At 44.9% G+C, this 24,553-nt stretch overlaps 1 protein-coding gene across 1 annotated transcript; it reads left to right on the forward strand.

Annotated features, from left to right (window-relative positions):
* Positions 1–973: 973 nt before the first annotated feature.
* On the forward strand, positions 974–4,300 carry LOC109774481 (nuclear transcription factor Y subunit C-4). The gene is made up of 2 exons (XM_020333206.3): positions 974–1,204; positions 3,225–4,300. The coding sequence occupies exon 2, from the start codon at positions 3,265–3,267 to the stop codon at positions 4,033–4,035; it is 771 nt and encodes a 256-aa protein (XP_020188795.1). The 5' UTR covers positions 974–1,204; positions 3,225–3,264; the 3' UTR covers positions 4,036–4,300.
* The last annotated feature ends 20,253 nt before the right edge of the window (positions 4,301–24,553 follow it).

Genomic DNA, 24,553 nt, shown 5'->3' on the forward strand with positions numbered 1-24,553 from the left:
GCCATGGCCGGCGAGACCGACCATGACATCGACGCGTAACGGCATTATGGTGCGCCCCGTCACCGTCAGGATTCCTCGGATCCGATGCTTGCCCAGGCTGATGGGACGCGTTCCGGCCACTGGACCGAATGCATCCCGGTCAGGGATTCTACAGGATTCCGGTGCTGCTTTTTACTTTCACTGGGATTTCCGACCAGGCGATATGGCTGTGTGTGTGTGTGTGTTGACAGACGCTCCTGCCTCGGTGCTTCTACCTAGTGGCTGTACTACATGAATGCAGATGATTTGTCGGAGGGGCCGTTTGGTCTATGGGGACATCTACACCCTATATAGAAAAAGAAATTAGTAATTCAACAAAAAATAAAAAATATTTGAAAATATTTTTGAAATAAACTTGACCTTCTATTGTACGTACTCGTGAGAAAATTCCATAAAAAGAAAATCCCCCTTTGACTTCTTTTCAAAGAAGACAAATTTTTGATCAAAATACTGTGAATAGTGACCTATAATAGCAAATAATTTTTGTCTTTTACACTGTGAAGTCAACATTGATTTTTTTCCCGTGAAAATTTATATACTAGTGCAACAGTAAGTCAAGTTTATTCTAAAAATAGTTCTTACCTATTTTGAATTTTTTTAATTATTAAAGGTATCCCCATATAGGGTGTACCTACAACCATGAACCAAAGCGTAATTCCCATGATTTGTCTTGCTAGTTTCTTTCTATATTTTCTGGGCAAATGGATTTTTTTTTGCAAAACTGGGCGAAGAGAACTGCAGCTTAGTTATATGTTCTCTTACCGATTTTTCTTGATGTACAGTACATGATACGGATTCCTTTTTTGAGAAATTGACAAGCAGTGTCTTTCTTCCAAAAATGAAAATTGCGCCCAGCCCATGCAGATACATGGGTCTGGCTAGATCTTTCCATACAGGCCCAGACGGCCCACGACCCATAAAAACCCCTGCCTGCAGTAGTCTCTCTCTCTCTCCCTTGACTCTTCTTCTCTTCGTCCTTGACCGAGGGCGACTCTCTGTCTCTCTCTCTCCGCCTCCGCCGAGGGCTTCCGAGAATCCACCAGCGAGCAGCGAGACAGGGACCCCTCCGCCGCCACCACCACCGCCCTCCTCGCCGCCGCCTCACCGCCCCCATCGCCGTCTCCTACGTCCTCCTTTCCCCGCACCGGAGATCCGGCGGTTCTCGGTAACGAACTTTCCCCCCTCCCCAACTTTTTTTGTCCGCGGGGCGTGATCCCGTTCAATTCCCGCATGCACGCCTGCCTAGATTGATCCGGAATTTTCTTCCCCGTTTCGCGCATGTCGTGTTTGCGATCTGCTGGTGGCTTCTCGTTTGCTGAATTCGTAGGGCAAGTGCGATTCGGCGATGGTTTCGGTTGTGAAATTGATGGTGTTGATGCGTCTTCTTCGACGGAAGAGTGTCATAATTCTTCCATAACCATCGGCCCATCACCAGGGGCACGGTTCCACTGCATGCGCCCGAGTGATCCGTAATTGACCTAGTTCAGTTATGTTTTCTCTTAGGCATGGCTCTTTTTCGTTAGATTTCCTATGTATGTGTAACTAACTTGTGTGACAGACTTGATTCTCGTACATGTGAGCTAAGGAATTGGATGTATGCATCAAATTCAGTTGCCAGCGCGATTTTTCCACTAAAGCAAAATGAGAGTTCAGAGATTTACAGTGGGCGCTTCCGCTGTTCTGTTTATCTTCAGCGCCAATCCGGTGAGATTGTGATAGAGACAAATTCCGCTGTGTAGTAGGCTTAGTTGGGATTGGCTCCACGAAAGCTCAACCTTCTATAAATTAGTATCGGCGTGCGTCGACCCCTCCACATGTCCGACGCATTGATTATGCCAACGTATTGTGAACGATATTTTTGGTTGCATACGTTTCTCAGTCTGATTTTTGGAAGGTATCGAAATATGCCCCTGCCGTGTCTCTATGTCATGGTGACACGACAGACGCCAGGTCTCCTTTGCCCACGTCAAACACATGAATCGTTTTAAGCAGCCCAATTGCTATATGTTCTAAGAAATACTATTAAGGCAGTTGTTATCTGCCTTTAGCTTACTTGGGAGAATACAATAAATCATTTTCAAGTGATGGTGAAAAGTGAGGATAAGAAAGCGTAAGTCATTTGGCGTCTTGGTTATATGTGACAAACTTGATGATGTAGTAGGTTTAATTAAACAAACTTTGTCCTTTACATCGTCAAAGTTTGTAAAAGTAAGCTGTGCCATCAGGAAATAAAGAAGTCCTTTTACACGCCACTCCACTTTTAACTGTAGTTGAACTTTACAAGGTTTGGCATCTAGGTGTGATATTGACTTAATTCAATGCTCCTGGTTAATGCAAGTACATGATACTGCCTTACTAATTTAGGAGGAATATATAGCTATACATACCAGTCCTTTCTGGAGACTCCCAAGTCCTAACTGAAGGTGTAGGTTTATGTGCCTTTTCTGTGTGTTCTACGGAACCTGCTTGCACTGAAAATCCTTAGACATGTGGTGTACATGGATGATTTGAAGCTCTGAACTTTCTGTATGATTTGTACCGATCCATCTAACTTGCTTTGTTAAAGTAGTCCAAATATTGGACTCTTCTGTGTTTGTCCATACTCCTTAACCAATTTTAGCAGGGATTGATTGGTTATGCAAACATACACTTGCAAATTATGGATTGTTGTATTGCGAAGGAAACTTCTTATCCATTGCTGTTTGTGTTCTGATGATACTTTTGCCTTTAAATCCTTTTCATTTCAGTTGCTTTATGTGTAGCGGTATAATCTTTCTCTGTTCGGAATACTGCGATCAACCTTCAGTGATGAAATATTGAGGTCAATTGATAGTTGCATTATGAAGGTTTTTATGACACATATTAGGGATAAGGTTGATGGGAACTTGTGACTTTTATTTACATGTAGTCTGTTCGATTTCATTTCTGCTGCTGCTTTTCCGTTTAATCCTTTTAATTTCACCTTTTCATGTGTAACGAGAATCTTTTTGTGTTTGGAATACTGCAATGGACCTTTCAGATTAAATGTTGAGTTTGATTGCTTTGATTCCTTCGTTCACATTATAAGATGGAATTCCCATTCATCTACGATACATTTATGAATTTCCATTCTTGTAAACTTGTTCTGATCTTTCTAACTAATCTAGATGAAAATTAACTGTTCAATACCTTATTGTTTTGCGCAGTGCTTGCAAGATATTTGGCTTTGCACGAACAAGATCTTACATGGAGCCATCCTCGCAGCCTGAGCCTGTGGTGGGTGTGGCCACTGCTGGGTCACAAGCATATCCTCCTCCTGCTGCCTATCCAGCTCCAGCCATGCCTGCCGCCATTCCTCCCGGCTCGCAGCCAGCAGTGCCATTCCCCGCTAATCCAGCTCAACTCAGTGCTCAGCACCAACTGGTTTACCAACAAGCCCAGCAATTTCATCAACAACTGCAGCAACAGCAGCAGCAGCAACTTCGTGAGTTCTGGGCTACTCAAATGGAAGAGATTGAGCAGGCAACTGACTTCAAGAACCACACCTTACCACTGGCAAGGATAAAAAAGATAATGAAGGCTGACGAGGATGTCCGGATGATCTCCGCAGAAGCTCCTGTTGTCTTTGCAAAGGCATGCGAGGTGTTTATCTTAGAGTTGACACTCAGGTCATGGATGCACACTGAGGAGAACAAGCGCCGGACCTTGCAGAAGAATGACATTGCCGCTGCCATTACCAGGACTGACATCTATGACTTCTTGGTGGACATCATTCCCAGGGATGACATGAAGGAGGAAGGCCTTGGGCTTCCGAGGGTTGGCTTGCCGCCAGCTGCTCTAGGGGCACCGGCTGATGCATATCCTCCTTATTACTATGTGCCAGCACAACAGGTACCCGGAGTAGGAATGATGTATGGTGGTCAGCAGGGTCATCCAGTGGCATATGCGTGGCAGCAGCCTCAAGGGCAACAGGCCGAGGAGGCCCCTGAAGAGCAGCAGCAGTCTCCCTCAAACTAGCCAAGAGATTGATACAATGAAGCCATGACATGATCCTGAACTTGATGCCTATAAACTCAGGCTTGTGTTAATTTATTTCCATCATCGTTGGCCGGAACAGTTACTCATGATTAGGTCTTAGGGGGGGTTCCTAATGGTAGCTTCGATGCTGGTATGGCACCAGCGGTAGGAAAAAAAGATTGTGATTTGTTAGGTGATTTGAAACTGATCTAGTAAACAGTACCTTTGTTTTCGCCCTAGTTTCTATCTAATCCAATATTCCAAATGCCTGCCTGTGGAGAGCCTTGTAAGAATCGATTGGTGGAGGCTGATGTCACGCCTCTGTTTGTTTGCCTCATTTACCAGTCATCATGCCGCCTGCCTCGCAAGAATCCTGCCTTCCGTTTTGGCAGTCACCAGACCAGGGCATGGAGACCACCTACTCTCTGGAGCATGAAAAACAGGTTGGTTCCTTTCTTTGTGGTGGAATCCATGCATGTGTGTGAAGGAGAACTGCCTGTCCGCTCCCAGTTTGAGGAATACCCTGGGACATGAATTATTGTGGCTGTTGGATCTATGTGCTTAATTTGGAGTATATGCATTTCCATTTTGCTGCTTATAAATTACTCGTGTTCATGCATGGTCGCCCTTCTCTAGAAAGACAAATTCAGATTCTTGTTCATAAGCATAGCAACTTCACCTACTGTTGTTATATATTTGTTTTTTTTTTTGCAAGGAGTTATACATTTGGTTGTCAGTAGGCCTGTAATAGCCTTTGAGATCTCAACAAGTAGAAAGAGAGGGGTGACAGGTTTTTTTTACTTGGTTTGGTTTCTTGCACCTGAATTATCAAGGTTAGGGGATGACGACAAGCTAGCAATGGAGGCCGAGTCCTTACCCATGAACAGAACTAAGAATGCACTAGAAATTGGTAAGCGATTGTGAATGGCCTCTTCTGCTAAAAAAAAAGATTGTGAATGGCCTCGAGTGACTGTTTTAAAATTACGAGTAATATATATGACAAAAATAAATAAATGGGTAAGTAGATTTACTCTACTGGGAATAAAATCGGTAAGGTGTAAAACACCTTGTTTGACTAGCGGCCGGAAGAAGAAAGGGACCGGAAAATTGTCCAATCTTGAGGTAGACTCGAGCTCTTTTTGTTGAACGCAAGCCAGAACTACCTCCGCCATGACCCTAGCGTCTGGACTCTGGACCTCCAAATGTTCGGAGGTAGGCCACAATGGTGAACTTTGGAAGAGCTTGTTAAGTAAGGGGAAGCCTCTGCAGTTCCAAAAAAATCTCCATCTCGTGCATTCATCAAGGGGCGAACCGATGTGAAACGAAGGGAAAGTAGATGGGCGCTAATCTGCGCCAGCGCATCGGCCCAAATTTGGGCCGGTCGCATGCCAGCCGCCCGATCCGCACATCCCTGGCCGCTCGATTTTGCCAGCTGGCCCCGCACGCGTTGTCCTCACCCTCCAACACCACGAACACGAGATCCCCCCGGAAAAAATCCCCCGCCCTGGGAGTTGTCTCCCGTACCACGGGCCGCCCCTCGCCGGCCGTTAACCTCGCATCAGGTTGCACCTCGCCGCACCCGCCCTCGCAGATCGCAACTAGCCACCTCCGTCGTCGGCCGCAGCTGAGCGATGAAGCCGTCGCAATTCCGTTGCCTCCGGCCATCGACGATGTTGCTTGTAGCACCGATTGTCGATGCTTCCAGCATCTGCGGACCGCGATTCAGGCATTTTTCCGCCGCAGCTGCAACACCCCCGCCTGGTCGTGGTCACCGCCGGGGAGCTTGTGTCTTCACGGGTCCAGTTTTTCTGTCAGCCCATGGTTCCAGCAAAATGCATGGATGTAGCACAAATCTTCACCGGTGGTAGCAAAGCCGAAACATAGTTGCAGCAAAACGCCATCGCCGCTTGTCGCGGGTTGCAGCTAATCCACGAATGGATGTAGCAAAATCCAACGGCATTTGTAGCAAAAACGTTGTCGCCATCGTCGCACGTCGCAGCTAAGCTATGAAGTATGTAGCAAACAACGACGCCGGTAGTAGCAAAAACTGACAACGGTTGCAGCAAGAAACCGTCGTCGCAATCCACGAATGGATGTAGCAAAATCCAGCGGCAGTTGTAGCAAAAACGTTGTCGCCATCGTCGCACGTCGCAGCTAAGCTATGAAGTATGTAGCAAACAACGACGCCGGTAGTAGCAAAAACTGACAACGGTTGCAGCAAGAAACCGTCGTCGCCGCTGCCAGGGTTGCACCATCATCGTGGAGGATGTAGGAAATGTTGTCGCCAGTGGTAGCAATTGTAGACATCAGTAGTAGCAAAAACTGATGACGGTTGCAACAAAAACTATGTCGTCGCCGTCACGGGTCATACCCTCGCCGTATTTGGTTGTAGCAAATTTTGCCACGGGTCGCAGCTCCTTCGTCGCCTGGTTCCAGCATCTCACATCAACGGTCGCAACACCCCTCCCTCGCGATGTCATTTGAACCAGTGTCGCCCGAGCTCGTCGTTTTTAACGACCATGACTGCACGCAGTCGTTTCCCGCCCAACACCGGCGACGAATGGAGTAGGGATTCACAAGGGTGCGTGTGCTTGGGGATAGAGCAGCTCGGTGAGGGTCCTCTAGGGTGGGCGGAGCAAGGGCCGACGAGAGCCATGGGGGAGGAGCGCGAGCTGCTTGCAGGAGAGCACAAGGAAGACGAAGGCCATGCTAGGGAGACAAGGAAAAGTGCCTGGATGGATAAGAAGTGGTTGCGGGCCAATAAAAAAGGGTTGGTTGGGCTTTTGCGCAAGCGTGGGCCACACACGATTGTGGACTATCGCGAGGCTGGCGTGCGACCAGCCGAGTGTTTCGGCCGGCGCACCGGCTGTAAACGTTTCCCAAAGTAGATTGGATCGGCACACTCAATACGGTGGCCTTGGGATGTATATGTATATATATGGGTGCAACTAGGGCACAGGTTACACAAGTTGTTACAGGAGATAAGTACAGATAACAACAGACTCCTAGATCACACCAATATAAAGTCTAACATCCCCTCTCAATCTGAACTTCCCTCATGAAGATTCAGATTGTATCTATTAGAGACAAATGGCGCCTCAGCTAGTGGTTTGGTGAATATGTCAGCAACTTGTTCCTTGGAAGAGATGAACCGAACATCCAATGCTTTCGATGCAACCCTTTCTCGAAGAAAGTGGAAATCCACCTCTATATGCTTGGTTCTGGCATGAAACACTGGGTTTGCAGACAAATAAGTGGCACCCAGATTGTCACACCACAAGATTGGAGGTCGTGACATAAAGATTCCAAGTTCTCCAAGAACTGACTGTATCCAAATTATCTCAGCCGTGCCATTGGCAATGGCTTTATATTCACACTCCGTGCTTGATCGAGAGACTGTGGCCCGCTTTCTGGAGCTCCAAGAGACAAGATTGGGACCAAGGAAAACATCAAATCCTCCTGTAGACCTGCGATCATCACTGCACCCGGCCCAGTCCACATCAGAGAAGCAACTCAACACCACGGAAGGTGACTTTCTGATGGATAGACTCATACCACGAGTATACTTCAAGTACCTCAAGATCCTTTTAGCTGCCGAGAAGTGAATAGTTGTCGTGGCATGAAGGAACTGACAAACACGATTCACAGCAAAAGAAATATCCGGCCTGGTCAATGTCAGATACTGGAGTGCTCCAACCAAGCTGCAGTATTTAGTACTGTCATCCTGAGAGAGAGGTGCCCCGCTATCCTTGTTGATTTTCTCACTCGAGGACATGGGAGTAGTGGAAACCTTACAACTCTCCATGTTAGCACGGTGAAGAATGTCGCCAATGTACTTCTGTTGAGAGAGAACAATCCCCCGTGGCGACGACTTTAGCTCAACCCCAAGAAAAAAATGCAAGGGACCAAGATCCTTGAGAGCAAAGTGGCATGAAGATTAGCAAGTAACTTTGTTGTTGCAGTAGGCGATGAGTTGGCCACAATGATGTCATCCACATAAACAAGCATGAACATGGTGACATTGTCATGATGAAAGACAAACAGAGAAGTGTCTGCCTTAGATGTGAAGAAACCAAGTTGGAGAAGCCGAGAGCTTAACCGAGAATACCAGGCTCTAGGGGCCTGTTTGAGTCCATAGATAGCTTTCCTGAGCTTACACAGATATCGAGGAGCCGCAGGATCCACAAATCCAGGAGGTTGTCGCATATACACCTGTTCCTGAAGAACTCCATGAAGGAATGCATTCTGAACATCCAACTGTCACAGACACCAACCTCGAGAGACAACAATGGAAAGAACCAGGCGAACAGTAACAGGTTTGACAACCGGACTGAACGTATCATCATAATCGAGACCATACCGTTGCTTGAACCCTTTCGCAACAAGGCGAGCCTTGTGACGATCAACAGAGCCATCAGCCTTGTACTTGACCTTGAAAACCCATTTGCAGTCAATCACATTGGCATGAGGTGGTGGTGGAACCAAGGTCCATGTGCCATTGTGACGGAGTGCATCAAGCTTGAACTGCATAGCAGCACGCCAAGCAGGAGATGCCATGGCCTCACGATGATCAGTGGGTTCCCTGGAGACCAGAAACGAACGTCGAGACGAATCGTAGTTGATGGTACCATCCGTACGGTGCAAGACTTTGCGAGTATGATCACGTGTGCGTGTCACCATTGCATGGGCAGGAGGTGCAATAGATCCAGGCACAAAAGATCCGGGGGCGCAAGCAGCTGAGGAGGGAATCAGATCACCCTGGGATCCCGTGACGCCTACACGCCCAGCAGATGGATCCGGCGGCGATCCCGAGGAGGATCCAGACGACGCTGGTGAGCCTGTCGCGAAAGGAGGCCGGCCCACCGGCTGGCGAGGGGGCACGTGGACGACAGCCTGTGGCGGGTCGGGGTTGGAGGGAACCGGGCCAGAGACGGGCCCCGCCACTGAGGGGGACGGGGCGGGTGGAGAGGCGACCGGGCCATCCGAGGCCGCCATGTGGGCCAACGAGCGGGGCAGCGCCCAGCGCTCGCCTGGCGCAGGGGAGGCTGCATCGCTGTCGGCAAGTGCCGCGCGATCCAAGGCTGGATCCGCTCTGGATCTTGTGCCAGGATCCTCCTGGGAGGCAGGCGCTGTTGCACCTGGGATCGTCTGCGCCAGGGTAGATCCTGCATCCAGGTTAGTAGACGAAGCAGATATGCCATAATTCATGTGTTCATGCGGAAATAACAGGATGGTATGTTCTGCAACTCGAGGTGGTATGGGGGAGGCAGAAGGGCTGGCAAAAGGAAAAAATTTCTCATCAAACGTGACATCACGAGAGAGGTAAACGCGGGCTATGGGCAGATGAAGACATTTATACCCTTTGTGGCGAATGCTATAACCAACGAACACACACTGTTGAGATCTAAAAGCAAGTTTGTGTGTGTTGTAGGGACGCATGTTGGGCCAACAAGCACAACCAAACGTACGAAGAGACGTATAGTCTGGTTTGGTGTTAAACAACTTCTCCATAGGACTAAGGTTTCCAATGACACGACTAGGAAGTCGATTGATAAGATAGCATGCCGAAAGATAGGCCTCATCCCAAAAACGTAGCGGCATAGACGCATGTGATAACAAAGATAGCCCCATGCCAACAATATGACGGTGCTTCCCCTCAGCTGAACCATTTTGCTGGTGTGTATGTGGGCAGGATACATGATGCATAATGCCAAGTTGACGAAAAAATGTGTTGCTAAGCTTTTCGTATTCCCCACCCCAATCAGATTGAACACATAAGATCTTTCGAGATAGGAGGCGTTGAACTTGAGCAAGGAAGTCACGAAAAACATCAAACACATCACATTTTCTTTTGAGAAGATAAATCCACACAAACTTACTATAATCATCAATAAATGAGACATAGTACTGGAACCCACCAGATGATGTTTTGGCGGGTCCCCACACATCCTAAAAAATAAGTTCTAAGGGAAAGGAAGAAACACTTGAGGTTCTAGGAAAAGGAAGCTGGTGTGCTTTGCCTTGTTGACATGCATTACACACATGGGTCATAGACCGACTACAAGAAGATAGTTTATTGGATGATAAAACATGTTGAACGACTTGAGTGGACGGGTGGCCAAGCCTTGCGTGCCAATCTTCAGCTGACAACCTAATCGAAGACAGGGCATGGTGAGATGATGGCCGAATGGGGTAAAGCCCGTTTTCACATCTGCCTTGAAGTAGAACCCTCTTGGTGATCAAATCCTTCATAAGAAAATGAGTAGGGTAATACTTTAGATAAGCACGGTTATCAATGGCAAGACGATTGACAGAAAGAGATTCTTGTCAGCATTAGGAACATGCAAGATATTACGGAGTTTGAGATTTGCAGAAGGAGTAGGAAGAATTGCATGACCACGATGAGCTATGTGCAAACCTGAACCGTCGGCTGTGTGGATGCGATCTCTCCCTGGGTACTTCTCCCAGACCGTGAGGCGATCCAGATCGCCGGTGATGTGGTCCGTGGCCCCGGTGTCATTGAACCAGGCGGGGTCACCTAGGATGGACGGGGGAGAAGCAGCAACAAGCCCTGCCATCTTGGACTGTGGAGGCTGAAAGGCATGGTTGTAGCGCTGGCCGCACTCCCAGGCGTAATGCCCAGGGCCACGGTAGAGCTGACACTAGACGCGGTTGTCACCGCGGTCGCCGTAGTCACCGCGATCACCACCACGGTTGCCACCAAAATCGCCTTGCTGGCGCGTGCCACCACCACCGCGGTTCCCGCGATCACCACCGCGGGAGTTGTTGTTGTAGCCACCGCGATCTCCGGAGTTGCCGTGACCCTTGCCGCGGTAGTTGCCCTTGCCCCGGTTGGTGTTGTTGTTGTTGTTGCCGTTCGAGTCCCGGGCGACTTAGTTGACGGAGGAGCCACCGGGCTGAAGATGAAGACGAGCGGCGTTGTACTCGCGGCGGCGTTTGAAGGCGATCACATGGGAGTAGAACTCACCAAGCGACATGCCCTCAAGGCGGGTGGTAGCAGCTGTGATGAGGGGCTCGTAGTCGCTGTCGAGGCCGGTGATGATGGCGGTGATGATGTCCTCATCACGCATGGCGCGGCCTGATGACCCACAAGTAGTCCTTTCGATAAGTAAGAGTGTCGAACCCAACGAGGAGTAGCAGGAAATGACAAGCGGTTTTCAACAAGGTATTCTCTGCAAGCACTGAAATTATCGGTAACAGATAGTTTTGTGATAAGGTAATTTGTAACGAGTAACAAGTAATGAAAGTAAATAAGGTGCAGCAAGATGGCCCAATCCTTTTTGTAGCAAAGGACAAGCCTGGACAAACTCTTATATGAAGGAAAACGCTCCCGAGGACACATGGGAATTATCGTCAAGCTAGTTCTCATCACGCTCATATGATTCGCGTTCGTTACTTTGATAATTTGGTATGTGGGTGGACCGGTGCTTGGGTGCTGCCCTTCCTTGGACAAGCATCCCAATTATATTAACCCCTATTGCAAGCATCCGCAACTACAAAAGAAGTATTAAGGTAAACCTAACCATAGCATGAAACATATGGGTCCAAATCAGCCCCTTATGAAGCAACTCATAAACTAGGGCTTAAGCTTCTATCACTCTAGCAACCCATCATCTACTTATTACTTCCCAATGCCTTCCTCTAGGCCCAAACAATGGTGAAGTGTCATGTAGTCGACGTTCACATAACACCACTAGAGGAGAGACAACATACATCTCATCAAAATATTGAACGAATACCAAATTCACATGACTACTTATAGCAAGACTTCTCCCATGTCCTCAGGAACAAACGAAACTACTCACGAATCATATTCATGTTCATAATCAGAGGGGTATTAATATGCATAAAGGATCCGAACATATGATCTTCCACCAAATAAACCAACTAGCATCAACTACAAGGAGTAATCAACACTACTAGCAACCCATAGGTACCAATCTGAGGTTTTGGGACAAAGATTGGATACAAGAGATGAACTAGGGTTTTAGAGGAGATGGTGCTGGTGAAGATGTTGATGGAGATTGACCCCCTCCCGATGAGAGGATCGTTGGTGATGACGATGGTGATGATTTCCCCCTCCCGGAGGGATGTTTCCCCAGCAGAACAGCTCCGCCGGAGCCCTAGATTGGTTCCGCCTAGGTTCCGCCTCGTGGCGGCGGTGTTTCGTCCCCAAAGCTTGCTTATGATTTTTTCCAGGGTGAAAGACTTCATATAGCAGAAGATGGGCACCGGAGGCCTGCCAGGGGGCCCACGAGGCAGGGAGCGCGCCCAGGGGGTAGGGCGCGCCCCCCACCCTCGTGGATGGTGGGTGGCCCCCCTCTGGTTGATTCTTTCGCCAATATTTTTTATTAATTCCAAAAACTGCCTCGATGAAGTTTCAGGACTTTTGGAGCTGTGCAGAATAGGTCTCTAATATTTGCTCATTTTTCAACCCAGAATTCCAACTGCCGGCATTCTCCCTCCTCATGTAAACCTTGTAAAATAAGAGGAAAAAGGCATAAGTATTGTGGCATAATGTGTAATAACATCCCATAATGCAATAAATATCGATATAGAGGCATGATGCAAAATGGACGTATCAACTCCCCCAAGCTTAGACCTCGCTTGTCCTCAAGCGGAAGCCGATAACGAAAAATATGTCCACATGTTTAGAGATGGAGGTGTCGATAAAATAAAATACGGACATGAGGGCATCATGATCATTCTTATAACAGCAACATATATATATATTGTCATATGATTTCTTATGCTAAAGTAACAATCTATTCACAATGTAAAGTATGAATCATAAACTTCATTGAGAACCAACAAACTATAATCTCAGTCATTGAAGCAATTGCAATTTATCATAACATCGGAAAAAGTCAATATAAGAGCTTTTCAGCAAGTCCACACACTCAACTATCATTTAGTCTTTCACAATTGCTAACACTCACACAATATTTATGGTTATGGAGTTTTAATCGGACACAGAGAAAGATAGGGGCTTATAGTGTTGCCTCCCAACCTTTTACCTCAAGGGTAATGTCAACAATAATAATTCATGCTAACTTACATCCAATTGGATATATATATCAGGATCTTTCCAACACAAGGTGCTTGCCAAAGGATTAAATGTAAAAAGGAAAGGTGAAGATCACCATGACTCTTGTATAAGGTATAAGACAAAAGTAAAAGATAGGCCCTTCGCAGAGGGAAGCAGAGGTTGTCATGTGCTTTTATGGTTGGATGCACGAAATCTTAATGCAAAAGAACATCATTTTATATTGCCACTTGTGATATGGACCTTTATTATGCAGTCCGTCGCTTTTATTTCTTCCATATCACAAGATCGTATAAAGCTTATTTTCTCCACACTAATAAATCATACATATTTCGAGAGCAATTTTTTATTGCATACAAGAATGACAACTTACTTGAAGGATCTTACTCAATCCATAGGTAGGTATGGTGGACTCTCATGGCAAAACCGGGTTTAAGGATATTTGGAAGCACAAGTAGTATCTCTACTTGGTGCAAAGAATTTGGCTAGCATGAGAGGGAAAGGCAAGCTCAACATGTTGGATGATCCATGATGAAAGAATATGTGGTGCCCCCATGTTTGGTTTTGGTAATTGACGACAATCTCTATGGACTAATGGTTGCCTTGAGTTATATTTGAAGGTTTTGTCCATAGGCTTTTCTTGGAGTACATGTGTTGGTTTCAAGGAGAGTTTGTGTTGACCAAGGTGCTATTAAGGAATTATCCAAAGATTGGTCATGTGAGAGTTGAGCTTATTGCAAGCATGTCTTGAAGAAGAAGATTGTGTGATCATTCATGTTTACCTTCAAGACATCATCCAAATGAAGAGAGTTGGAAAGATTCTAGGTTGATCAAGACTAAGTCAAGAGTGAATCAAGTTGATCAACTCACAAAGCGTAGAAGATGTACCGAGAGGGATCAAGTGATCCCATGGTATGGTAAGCATTGTCCATTGTGCTTTGTGTACTAACCCATGGTCTATGTGAGAGTTCTATGTGGGGTTAGGTACGTGTTCATGGGCTTGCGTCAAGAGGAAGATATCACTCAACCCATGGAGAGGATGACATCAAGTGGTGATCGTCATCAAGATTGCCGTGTGAAAGTTCAAGTGGAGCATCACGAAGAGATCAAGTGCTTGAAGCTTGCCGTCCATTGTGGTGACAATGGACTTGTGAAGATGTGCCGAAGAGTGGCTCACCCATAGTGGACTATGGGGGAGTAATCATCTAGACTTCATCGAGCCAACGCAATCAAGAAAGGTGGTCCAACTTGAGGGAGTCAAGATCGTCATCATCTAGCTCAAGTGGACCATGTGCAAGGCAAAGGTTTGCCCTTGATAGGTTTTCTATTTTACCGGTCTCATGGTGGTAGTTGGGAGACCGGGTTATAGGATCGATAGCCGTACTATCAAGGGGGGCTCTCAAGTGAGTAGCTTGATCGCATCGTTCGTAGAGAGCTCAAACCATTGCATCCTTGCATCATGTTTCTTGGTTCTTGTTTGGTTCTCTTTGTGAGTCTTAGAGCTTATGGTCATCTTGATGACAAGCTTGAGTTCATCGAAAACGGAGTTTGCATGCGTCTTCTATGATGTTTTCGATGTTGGAAGTTTTGCTGATCTTATCCGAGGAAGGGTTCTCACCATTTTCTTTTGGGCCTTTTCTCATTTGCTTCTTATTGGTATTTCTATCAAGATTGTGTTAGCCCTTGTCGCTAGCTTTCCAACAAACTTGGTTTCGTCGAATTCGGAGTCCGTTTGCAGAAATTGTGTCAGTTTTGGTGTCCTTTAAAGGGGCTGCTGCGGATGTAATTTTTTAGTACCGCTCTTGGGAGCGGTACTACCGCTTGGAGCGGTACTACCACGGCTCCTGAGCGGTAGTACCGCTCCAGAGCTGTACTACCGCGGCTCCTGAGCGGTAGTACCGCTCCGGACCAAAATCTCGTGTTTTGCTCAGCGGAAGTAGGCACGAAAGTATTTTTTTGTACCGCTCGCAAGCAGTAGTACCGCTACCACTTGCGGTAGTACCGTGAGGTCGAGAGGTAGTACCGGTAGTACCGCTCCAGCGGTTCTACTGGCCTTTTGCCTCCTCGCTGTTGTTTTTCAAAGGGGTACTACCGCCCTAGCGGTAGTACCGCTCCTTGGAGCGGTAGTACCGCTCTGTGCGGGCTGTGAGCATAACGGTTGGATTTTCCCCCACCTATAAAAGGAGGTCTTCTTCCCCGTTGAACCTTATCCTTTGAGCTCGTGTTCTTCCCCCATTGTTGACCTTCTTTGAGCTTGCTAACTCTCAATCCCTCCATGGATTCTTGCTAGTTTTTGAGGGAAAAGAGAGAGGAGATCTAGATCCACATTTCCACCAATCACTTTCTCCTCTATGTGAGGGGAACCCCTTGGATCTAGATCTTGGAGTTCTTGGTGTTCTCCTTCTTGTTCTTCCTCTCATTTTCTTCCCTAGCATTAGTTGCTTCGGTGGGATTTGAGAGAGGAGGACTTGGGCACTCCGTGTGCCCTTGCCATTGCATTTGGTGCATCGGTTTGAGTTCTCCACAGTGATACGTGGAAGTTACAAGTTGAGAAGCTTATTACTCTTGGGTGCTTGGTACCCTTGAGCTTGTTTCTCTTGGGTGCTTGGGCGCCCTAGACGGTTGGTGGTGTTCGGAGCTCAATCATTGTGGTGTAAAGCTCCGGGCAAGCGTCGGGGTCTCCAATTAGGTTGTGGAGATCACCCCGAGCAATTTGACGGGTTCCGGTGACCGCCCCCAAGGGTTGCCAAAGTGTACGGGTTCGGTGACCGCCCCCAAGGGTTGCCATTTGTACGGGTTCGGTGACCGCCCTCAAGGGTTGCCATTTGTACGGGTTCGGTGACCGCCCTCAAGGGTCCCTTAGTGGAATCACGACATCTTGCATTGTGCGAGGGCGTGAGGAGATTACGGTGGCCCTAGTGGCTTCTTGGGGAGCATTGTGCCTCCACACCGCTCCAAACGGAGATTAGCATCCGCAAGGGTGTGAACTTCGGGATACATCGTCGTCTCCGCGTGCCTCGGTTATCTCTTACCCGAGCCCTTTACTTATGCACTTTACTTTGTGATAGCCATATTGTTTCTTGTCATATATCTTGCTATCACCTAAGTAGTTTTTCTTGCTTAGCATAAGTTGTTGGTGCACATAGGTGAGCCTAGTTGTTGTAGGTTTTGTGCTTGACAAATTAACCGCTAGGTTTATTCCGCATTTGTTCAAGCCTCAACCGTAATTATTTTAAAGCGCCTATTCACCCCCCCTCTAGGCGACATCCACGATCTTTCACACGACAATATACTTTATTTCAGATATAAGAGAACATAACTCATTACGTTGTCTTCCTTGTCCAATATCAACTTTTTAGCATGTCATATCTTAATGAGTGCCCACAATCATAAAATATGTCCAAGATAGTATATTTATATGTTAAAACCTCTCTTTCTTTATTACTTCCTATTAATTGCAACGATGACCAAAACTATGTTTGTCAACTCTCAACAACTTTTATTCATCATACTCTTTATATGTGAAGTCATTACTCTCCATAAGATCAATATGATCTCTTTACTTCTTTTTATTCTTTCTTTTATTCCCTCAAGATCATAGTAAGATAATCAAGCCCTTGACTCAGAACTAATCTTTATTATATATAGCTCACGGACTCGATTACATAGAAGGAACATAAAGCAAAACTCAAGACTAGATCATACTAAAATTTTATTCTACTAGATCGAGATATTACCAAAAGGATCGAACTAAGAAAAAGGTAAAGATAGGAGTGTGATGGTGATACGATACCGGGGCACCTCCCCCAAGCTTGGCAGTTGCCAAGGGGAGTGCCCATACCCATGTGTTTATGTCTCTTTCTTCGGAGGTGGTGATGTGATATTCTTGGCGATGATGCCCCTCAGGATACGATTCTCTTCCTCGAGCTTATTGACTTGTTGCTTGAGGTCCATTATTTCCTTACGGAGCTTACCTGTGACGGCTAAAGCTCCTTTCACCCATAGATGTTGCATAGCTGCGGGAAAACAAGTAACACTCTCTTTCATATTTTCATAAGAAAGAAATTTAACATTGGAGGGGATGACCGAGTTTGGAATAGCTGAGCTCTGTAATTCCCCCATCGTGAATCCGGCTCGGAAACGGGAAGTAACTTCTTGATCCTCCTCCATGGCATCTATCCTTTTCAAGTCGGCCTCCATCTCTTCCTCCGTTGATGGCCCAAAGTGGTCAGCATCACTGTTTGCTCTTGGCCCCGGTGTTGGATTAGACACCCGGCTCTCCCAGACTGACTCTTGAGAAGACATCTTGCTCTAATCTGCGGCAGAAACAACTCGAAACAAAAACAGAGGATATTTGCGTGGTACGGTGGTCAAAACCTTCGGGAGATTATATAATGGATTTTTACCGACCAAAAGAAGTATCGTGCAAGAAAACGGAGTTCGGAGGGCACACGAGGTGCCCACGAGGCAGGGGGGCGCGCCCTCCACCCTCATGGATGCCTCGTGTCCCTTTTAGACTACTTCTTATATTCCTATTTTCTTAAATATTCCAAAACGGAGAAAAATTGCTATTAGAACTGTCTTGGAGTCGGTTTACTTACCATACCACATACCTGTTCCTTTTCGGAGTCTGAAACGTTCTGGAAAGTGTCCCTTATATATTCCTCCGGGGTTACGGTTTCAATAACATTGGTTTCAACATTTATGGGATTAGCTGAGATATAATGTTTGATTCTTTGACCGTTCACCACCTTTGGATTTGTGCCTTCAAAGTTGTTGATTTTTATGGCACCGAAACGATAGACCTCCTCGATAACGTAAGGACCTTCCCATTTAGAGAGAATTTTTCCTGCAAAAAATCTTAAACGAGAGTTGAATAGCAACACATAATCACCTACATTAAACTCATCCTTTTGTATCCTTTTGTCATGCCATCTTTTAACTTTTTCTTTAAACAATTTGGCATTCTCATAGGCCTGGGTTCTCCATTCATCAAGTGAGCTAATGTCAAATAGTCTCTTCTCACCGGCAAGTTTGAAATCATAATTGAGCTCTTTAATGGCCCAATATGCCTTATGTTCTAGTTCGAGAGGTAAGTGACATGCTTTTCCATAAACCATTTTATACGGAGACATACCCATAGGATTTTTATATGCAGTTCTATAGGCCCATAAAGCATCATCAAGTTTCTTGGACCAATTCTTTCTAGACCTATTAACAGTCTTTTGCAAAATTAATTTGAGCTCTCTATTACTCAATTCTACTTGACCAATAGACTGCGGGTGATATGGAGATGCAATTCTATGATTAACATCATACTTAGCAAGCATTTTACGAAAAGCACCATGAATAAAATGTGAACCACCACCAGTCATTAAATATCTAGGTACTCCAAACCTCAGGAAAATAACTTCTTTAACCATCTTAATAGAGGTGTTATGATCAGCACTACTAGTTGGAATAGCTTCTACCCACTTAGTAACGTAATCAACATCAACTAAAATATGTGTATACCCGTTAGAGGAAGGAAACGGTCCCATATAATCAAAGCCCCAAACATCAAATGGTTCAATAACAAGTGAATAATTCATAAGCATTTCTTGACGTCTACTAATATTACCAATTCTTTGACATTCATCACAAGACAAGACAAACTTACGGGCATCTTTGAAGAGAGTAGGCCAATAAAAACCGGATTGCAATACCTTATGTGCAGTTCTATCTCCAGCGTGGTGTCCTCCATAACCCTCGGAGTGACACTTGCGTAGGATCTGTTCCTGTTCATGCTCAGGTATACAACGTCTAATAACACCATCTACTCCTTCTTTATAAAGGTGTGGGTCATCCCAGAAGTAATGTCTTAAATCATAGAAAAACTTTTTCTTTTGCTGGTATGTGAAACTAGGTGGTATAAATTTAGCAACAATGTAATTAGCATAATCAGCATACCATGGAGCAGCACGAGAAGCATTTATGACAGCTAATTGTTCATCAGGAAAGCTATCATCAATAGGTAGTGGGTCATCAAGAACATTCTCTAACCTAGACAAGTTGTCTGCAACGGGGTTCTTAGCTCCCTTTCTATCAATAATATGCAAATCAAATTCTTGTAGCAAGAGAACCCATCTAACAAGTCTAGGTTTAGCATCTTTCTTTTCCATAAGGTATTTAATAGCAGCATGATCAGTGTGAACAGTTACTTTAGAATCAACAATATAAGGTCTGAACTTATCACAAGCGAATACAACTGCTAAAAATTCCTTCTCAGTAGTAGCATAATTTCTCTGGGCACTGTCTAGAGTTTTACTAGCATATTGGATAACATTTAATTTCTTATCAACTCTTTATCCTAAAACAGCACCTACAGCATAATCACTAGCATCACACATAATTACAAAGGGCAAATTCCAATCAGGTGGTTGAACAATAGGTGTAGAAATCAAGACTTTCTTAAGTATTTCAAATGCTTCTACACAATCATCATCAAAGATAAAAGGAACATCTTTTTGTAAGAGATTAGTCAGAGGCCTAGAAATTTTTGAGAAGTCCTTAATGAACCTCCTATAAAAACCGGCATGACCAAGGAAACTTCTTATACCTTTGATGTCCTTAGGACACGGCATCTTTTCAATAGCATAAACTTTAGCTTTATCAACTTCAATACCTCTTTCAGAAATTTTATGCCAAGACAATACCTTCATTAACCATAAAGTGGCACTTTTCCCAATTCAAGACAAGATTAGTTTCTTCACATCTCTGCAAAACTCGATCAAGGTTGCTTAAGCAATCATCAAAAGAAGTTCTGTAAACGGAGAAATCATCCACGAAAACCTCAACAATCTTTTCGCAAAAGTCAGAGAATATAGCAGTCATACATCTTTGAAAGGTAGCAGGTGCATTACATAAACCAAAAGGCATACGTCTATAAGCAAAGGTATCGAAAGGGCAAGTAAAAGTGGTATTTTCTTGATCCTCTTTTGACATAGGTATTTGAGAGAAACCGGAATAACCATCTAGAAAGCTAAAATGTGTATGTTTGATAATCTTTCTAGCATTTGATCAATAAAAGGTAAAGGGTAATGATCCTTTTTAGTAGCTTTATTTAATTTGCAGAAATCAATTACCATTCTATAACCTGTAATAATTCTTTGTGGGATCAATTCATCTTTATCATTAGGAACAACGGTAATACCTCCCTTCTTAGGGACACAATGGACAGGACTTACCCACTGACTATCAGCAACGGGATAAATTATACCTGCCTCCAGAAGCTTTAATATTTCTTTTCTTACCACTTCTTTCATCTTAGGATTTAACCGCCGTTGGTGATCAACAAACGGTTTAGCGTCTTTCTCCATTTTTATTTTGTGTTGGCATAGAGTGGGACTAATGCCCTTAAGGTCATCAAGAGTATATCCAATAGCAGCACGATGCTTCTTCAGAGTTTTCAATAATTTCTTTTCTTCATGCTCTGAAAGGTTAGCACTAATAATAACAGGATATATCTTTTTCTCATCAAGATAAGCATATTTAAGATTATCAGGTAATGGTTTAAGCTCAAACACGGGATCACCCTTGGGTGGAGGAGGATCCCCTAGGATTTCAACAGGCAAGTTGTGTTTCAAAATAGGTCCCTGTTTAAAGAATACTTCATCTATTTCCCTTCTTTCATTGATAAACATATCATTTTCATGGTCGAGAAAATATTGTTCTAAAGGATCATTAGGAGGCACTGCAATAGAGGCAAGACCAATAATTTCATCTTTACTAGGTAATTCTTTATCATGGGGTTGTCTACGAAATTTAGCAAAATTAAACTCATGAGGCATATCCCCCAAACCAATAGTAACAACATCCTTTTTGCAGTCTATCCTAGCATTAACAGTATTCAAGAAGGGTCTACCAAATATAATGGGACAAAAGTTATCTTGTGGGGAACCATGAACAAGAAAATCAGCAGGATATTTAACTTTCCCACACAAGACTTCAACATCTCTAACAATCCCAACTGGTGAAATAGTATCTCTATTGGCAAGCTTAATTGTAACATCAATTTCTTCTATCTCAGCAGGTGCAATATCATGCATAATTTCTTTGTATAAGGAATGAGGTATTGCACTTGCACTAGCACCCATATCACATAAGACATGATAGCAATGATCTCCTATTTTAACAGAAATAATAGGCATGCCTACAACAGGTCTATGTTTATTTTTAGTATCAGGTCTAGCAATTCTAGCAGCTTCATCACAGAAGTAAATAACATGGCCATCAATATTATCAGCCAAGAGATATTTAACCATAGCAATACTAGGTTCAAATTTAATTTGCTCTTGGGGTGTAGGTCTTCTAGTGTTACTCTTACGAACCACAGTTGAGGCTTTAGCATGATCCTTTATTCTAACAGGGAAAGGTGGTTTCTCAATATAAGCAGTAGGAACAATAGGATCAACATTATAATTGATAGTCTTTTCTTCAACTTTAATAGGTGCAACTACTTTTACTTCAATAGGAGGATTATATTTAAACCACTTCTCCTTAGGGAGATCAACATGAGTAGCAAAAGATTCACAGAAAGAAGCTACTATCTCAGAGTCAAGTCCATATTTAGTGCTAAATTCATGGAAAACATCGGTATCCATAAAAGATTTAACACAATAAAACTTAGGTGTTATACCTGACTCCTTACCTTCGTCGAGGTCCCAATCTTCAGAGTTGCGTTTAATTCTTTCCAATAAATCCCATTTGAATTCAATAGTCTTCATCATAAAAGAGCCAGTACAAGAAGTATCGAGCATGGAGCGATTATTGAGAGAAAGCCGAGCATAAAATTTTGAATAATAATTTCTCTTGAGAGCTCATGATTGGGGCATGAATATAACATTGACTTAAGCCTCCCCCAAGCTTGAGCGATGCTTTCTCCTTTGCGAGGCCAAAAATTATATATATAATTGTGATCACGATGAACAAGATGCATAGGATAAAACTTCTGATGAAATTCCAATTTCAATCGGTTGTAGTTCCACGATCCCATATCATCGCATAGCCTAAACCATGTCAATGCCTTTCCCTTCAAAGATAAAGGGAAGACCTTCTTCTTGATAACATCCTCGGGCATACCTGCAAGCTTAAATAATCCACAAACTTCATCCACATAGATTAGGTGCAAATCGGGATGTAATGTTCCATCTCCTGTAAAAGGATTAGCTAGCAGTTTCTCTATCATACCCGAAGGAATTTCAAAGTAAAAATTTTCAGTAGGTTCAGTAGGTTGAGGAGCAACTCTTTTCTCTACTAGTCGGGGTGAAGATACCCCGAACAAGCCCCTCAAAGGATTATGTTCCATAATAACAAGTGACAGTAAATTTCATCACACTATATAAATCTTCCCTTACCAAATTCCACCTACCAAAGACGCTTCACTCCCCGGCAACGGCGCCAGAAAAGAGTCTTGATGACCCACAAGTATAGGGGATCTATCGTAGTCCTTTCGATAAGTAAGAGTGTCGAACCCAACGAGGCGCAGAAGGAAATGACAAGCGGTTTTCAGCAAGGTTTTCTCTGCAAGCACTGAAATTATCGATAACAGATAGTTTTGCGATAAGGTAATTTGTAACGAGTTACAAGTAATGAAAGTAAATAAGGTGCAGCAAGATGGCCCAATCCTTTTTGTAGCAAAGGACAAGCCTGGACAAACTCTTATATGAAGGAAAACGCTCCCGAGGACACATGGGAATTATCGTCAAGCTAGTTTTCATCACGCTCATATGATTCGCGTTCGTTACTTTGATAATTTGGTATGTGGGTGGACCGGTGCTTGGGTGCTGCCCTTCCTTGGACAAGCATCCCACTTATGATTAACCCCTATTGCAAGCATCCGCAACTACAAAAGAAGTATTAAGGTAAACCTAACCATAGCATGAAACATATGGATCCAAATCAGCCCCTTACGAAGCAACTCATAAACTAGGGCTTAAGCTTCTGTCACTCTAGCAACCCATCATCTACTTATTACTTCCCAATGCCTTCCTCTAGGCCCAAACAATGGTGAAGTGTCATGTAGTCGACGTTCACATAACACCACTAGAGGAGAGACAACATACATCTCATCAAAATATCGAACGAATACCAAATTCACATGACTACTTATAGCAAGACTTCTCCCATGTCCTCAGGAACAAACGTAACTACTCACAAATCATATTCATGTTCATAATCAGAGGGGTATTAATATGCATAAAGGATCTAAACATATGATCTTCCACCAAATAAACCAACTAGCATCAACTACAAGGAGTAATCAACACTACTAGCAACCCACAGGTACCAATCTGAGGTTTTGGGACAAAGATTGGATACAAGAGATGAACTAGGGTTTTAGAGGAGATGGTGCTGGTGAAGATGTTGATGGAGATTGACCCCCTCCCGATGAGAGGATCGTTGGTGATGATGATGGTGATGATTTCCCCCCTCCCGGAGGGATGTTTCCCCGGCAGAACAGCTCCGCCGGAGCCCTAGATTGGTTCTGCCAAGGTTCCGCCTCGTGGCGGCGGTGTTTCATCCCGAAAGCTTGCTTATGATTTTTTCCAGGGTGAAAGACTTCATATAGCAGAAGATGGGCACCGAAGGCCTGCCAGGGGGCCCACGAGGCAAGGGGGCGCGCCCAGGGGGCTATGGCGCGCCCCCCACCCTCGTGGATGGTGGGTGGCCCCCTCTGGTTGATTCTTTTGCCAATATTTTTTTTATTAATTCGAAAAACTGCCTCCGTGAAGTTTTAGGACTTTTGGAGCTGTGCAGAATAGGTCTCTAATATTTGCTCCTTTTCCAGCCCAGAATTCTAGCTGCCGGCATTCTCCCTCTTCATGTAAACCTTGTAAAATAAGAGAGAAAAGGCATAAGTATTGTGGCATAATGTGTAATAACAGCCCATAATGCAATAAATATTGATATAAAGGCATGATGCAAAATGGACGTATCACGGCCGACAGCTGCAAGCTGATCAGCGTTGGCGCGGATCTTGGCGAAGTAGTCCGCCATGGAAAGATTTCCCTTCCTGAAGACTGCCATGTCCAGTTTGATCTAGACGATACTGGCGCGACAGTGGGTGGTGTACATCTCCTTGACATGCACCTAGATGGCACGAGAAGTTTCCAACCGATGCACCTGCTGCAGTAACTCATCGGAGAGAGAGGCAAGGAGGTAGCTAAGGATGATCTGGTCCTGGCGGTACCAGGTGATATACTCCGGATTGGGAGCGCGCACCCCCTTGTCATCGGGGTCCAGGAGCTTGTCAGAGGCTGGGAGAGTGCCATCGACGTAGCTTGTGGCTCCGGCTATGCGCAGGGGAGGAAGGACTTGAGCCCTCCATAGGAGAAAGTTGGAGGTGGTAAACTTGGCGGTGATGAGACTAGCGGAGGGAGGGGGAACGGAAGAGGCCGGCGGCCCATTGAA

This window comes from Aegilops tauschii, chromosome 6 (assembly GCF_002575655.3).
Source record: "Aegilops tauschii subsp. strangulata cultivar AL8/78 chromosome 6, Aet v6.0, whole genome shotgun sequence".
Classification (NCBI taxonomy): Eukaryota; Viridiplantae; Streptophyta; class Magnoliopsida; order Poales; family Poaceae; genus Aegilops; species Aegilops tauschii.

Excerpts from the sequence above, each read along its gene's own strand:
- LOC109774481 (XM_020333206.3), top strand. The coding sequence starts at position 3,265 with ATGGAGCCATCCTCGCAGCCTGAGCCTGTGGTGGGTGTGGCCACTGCT.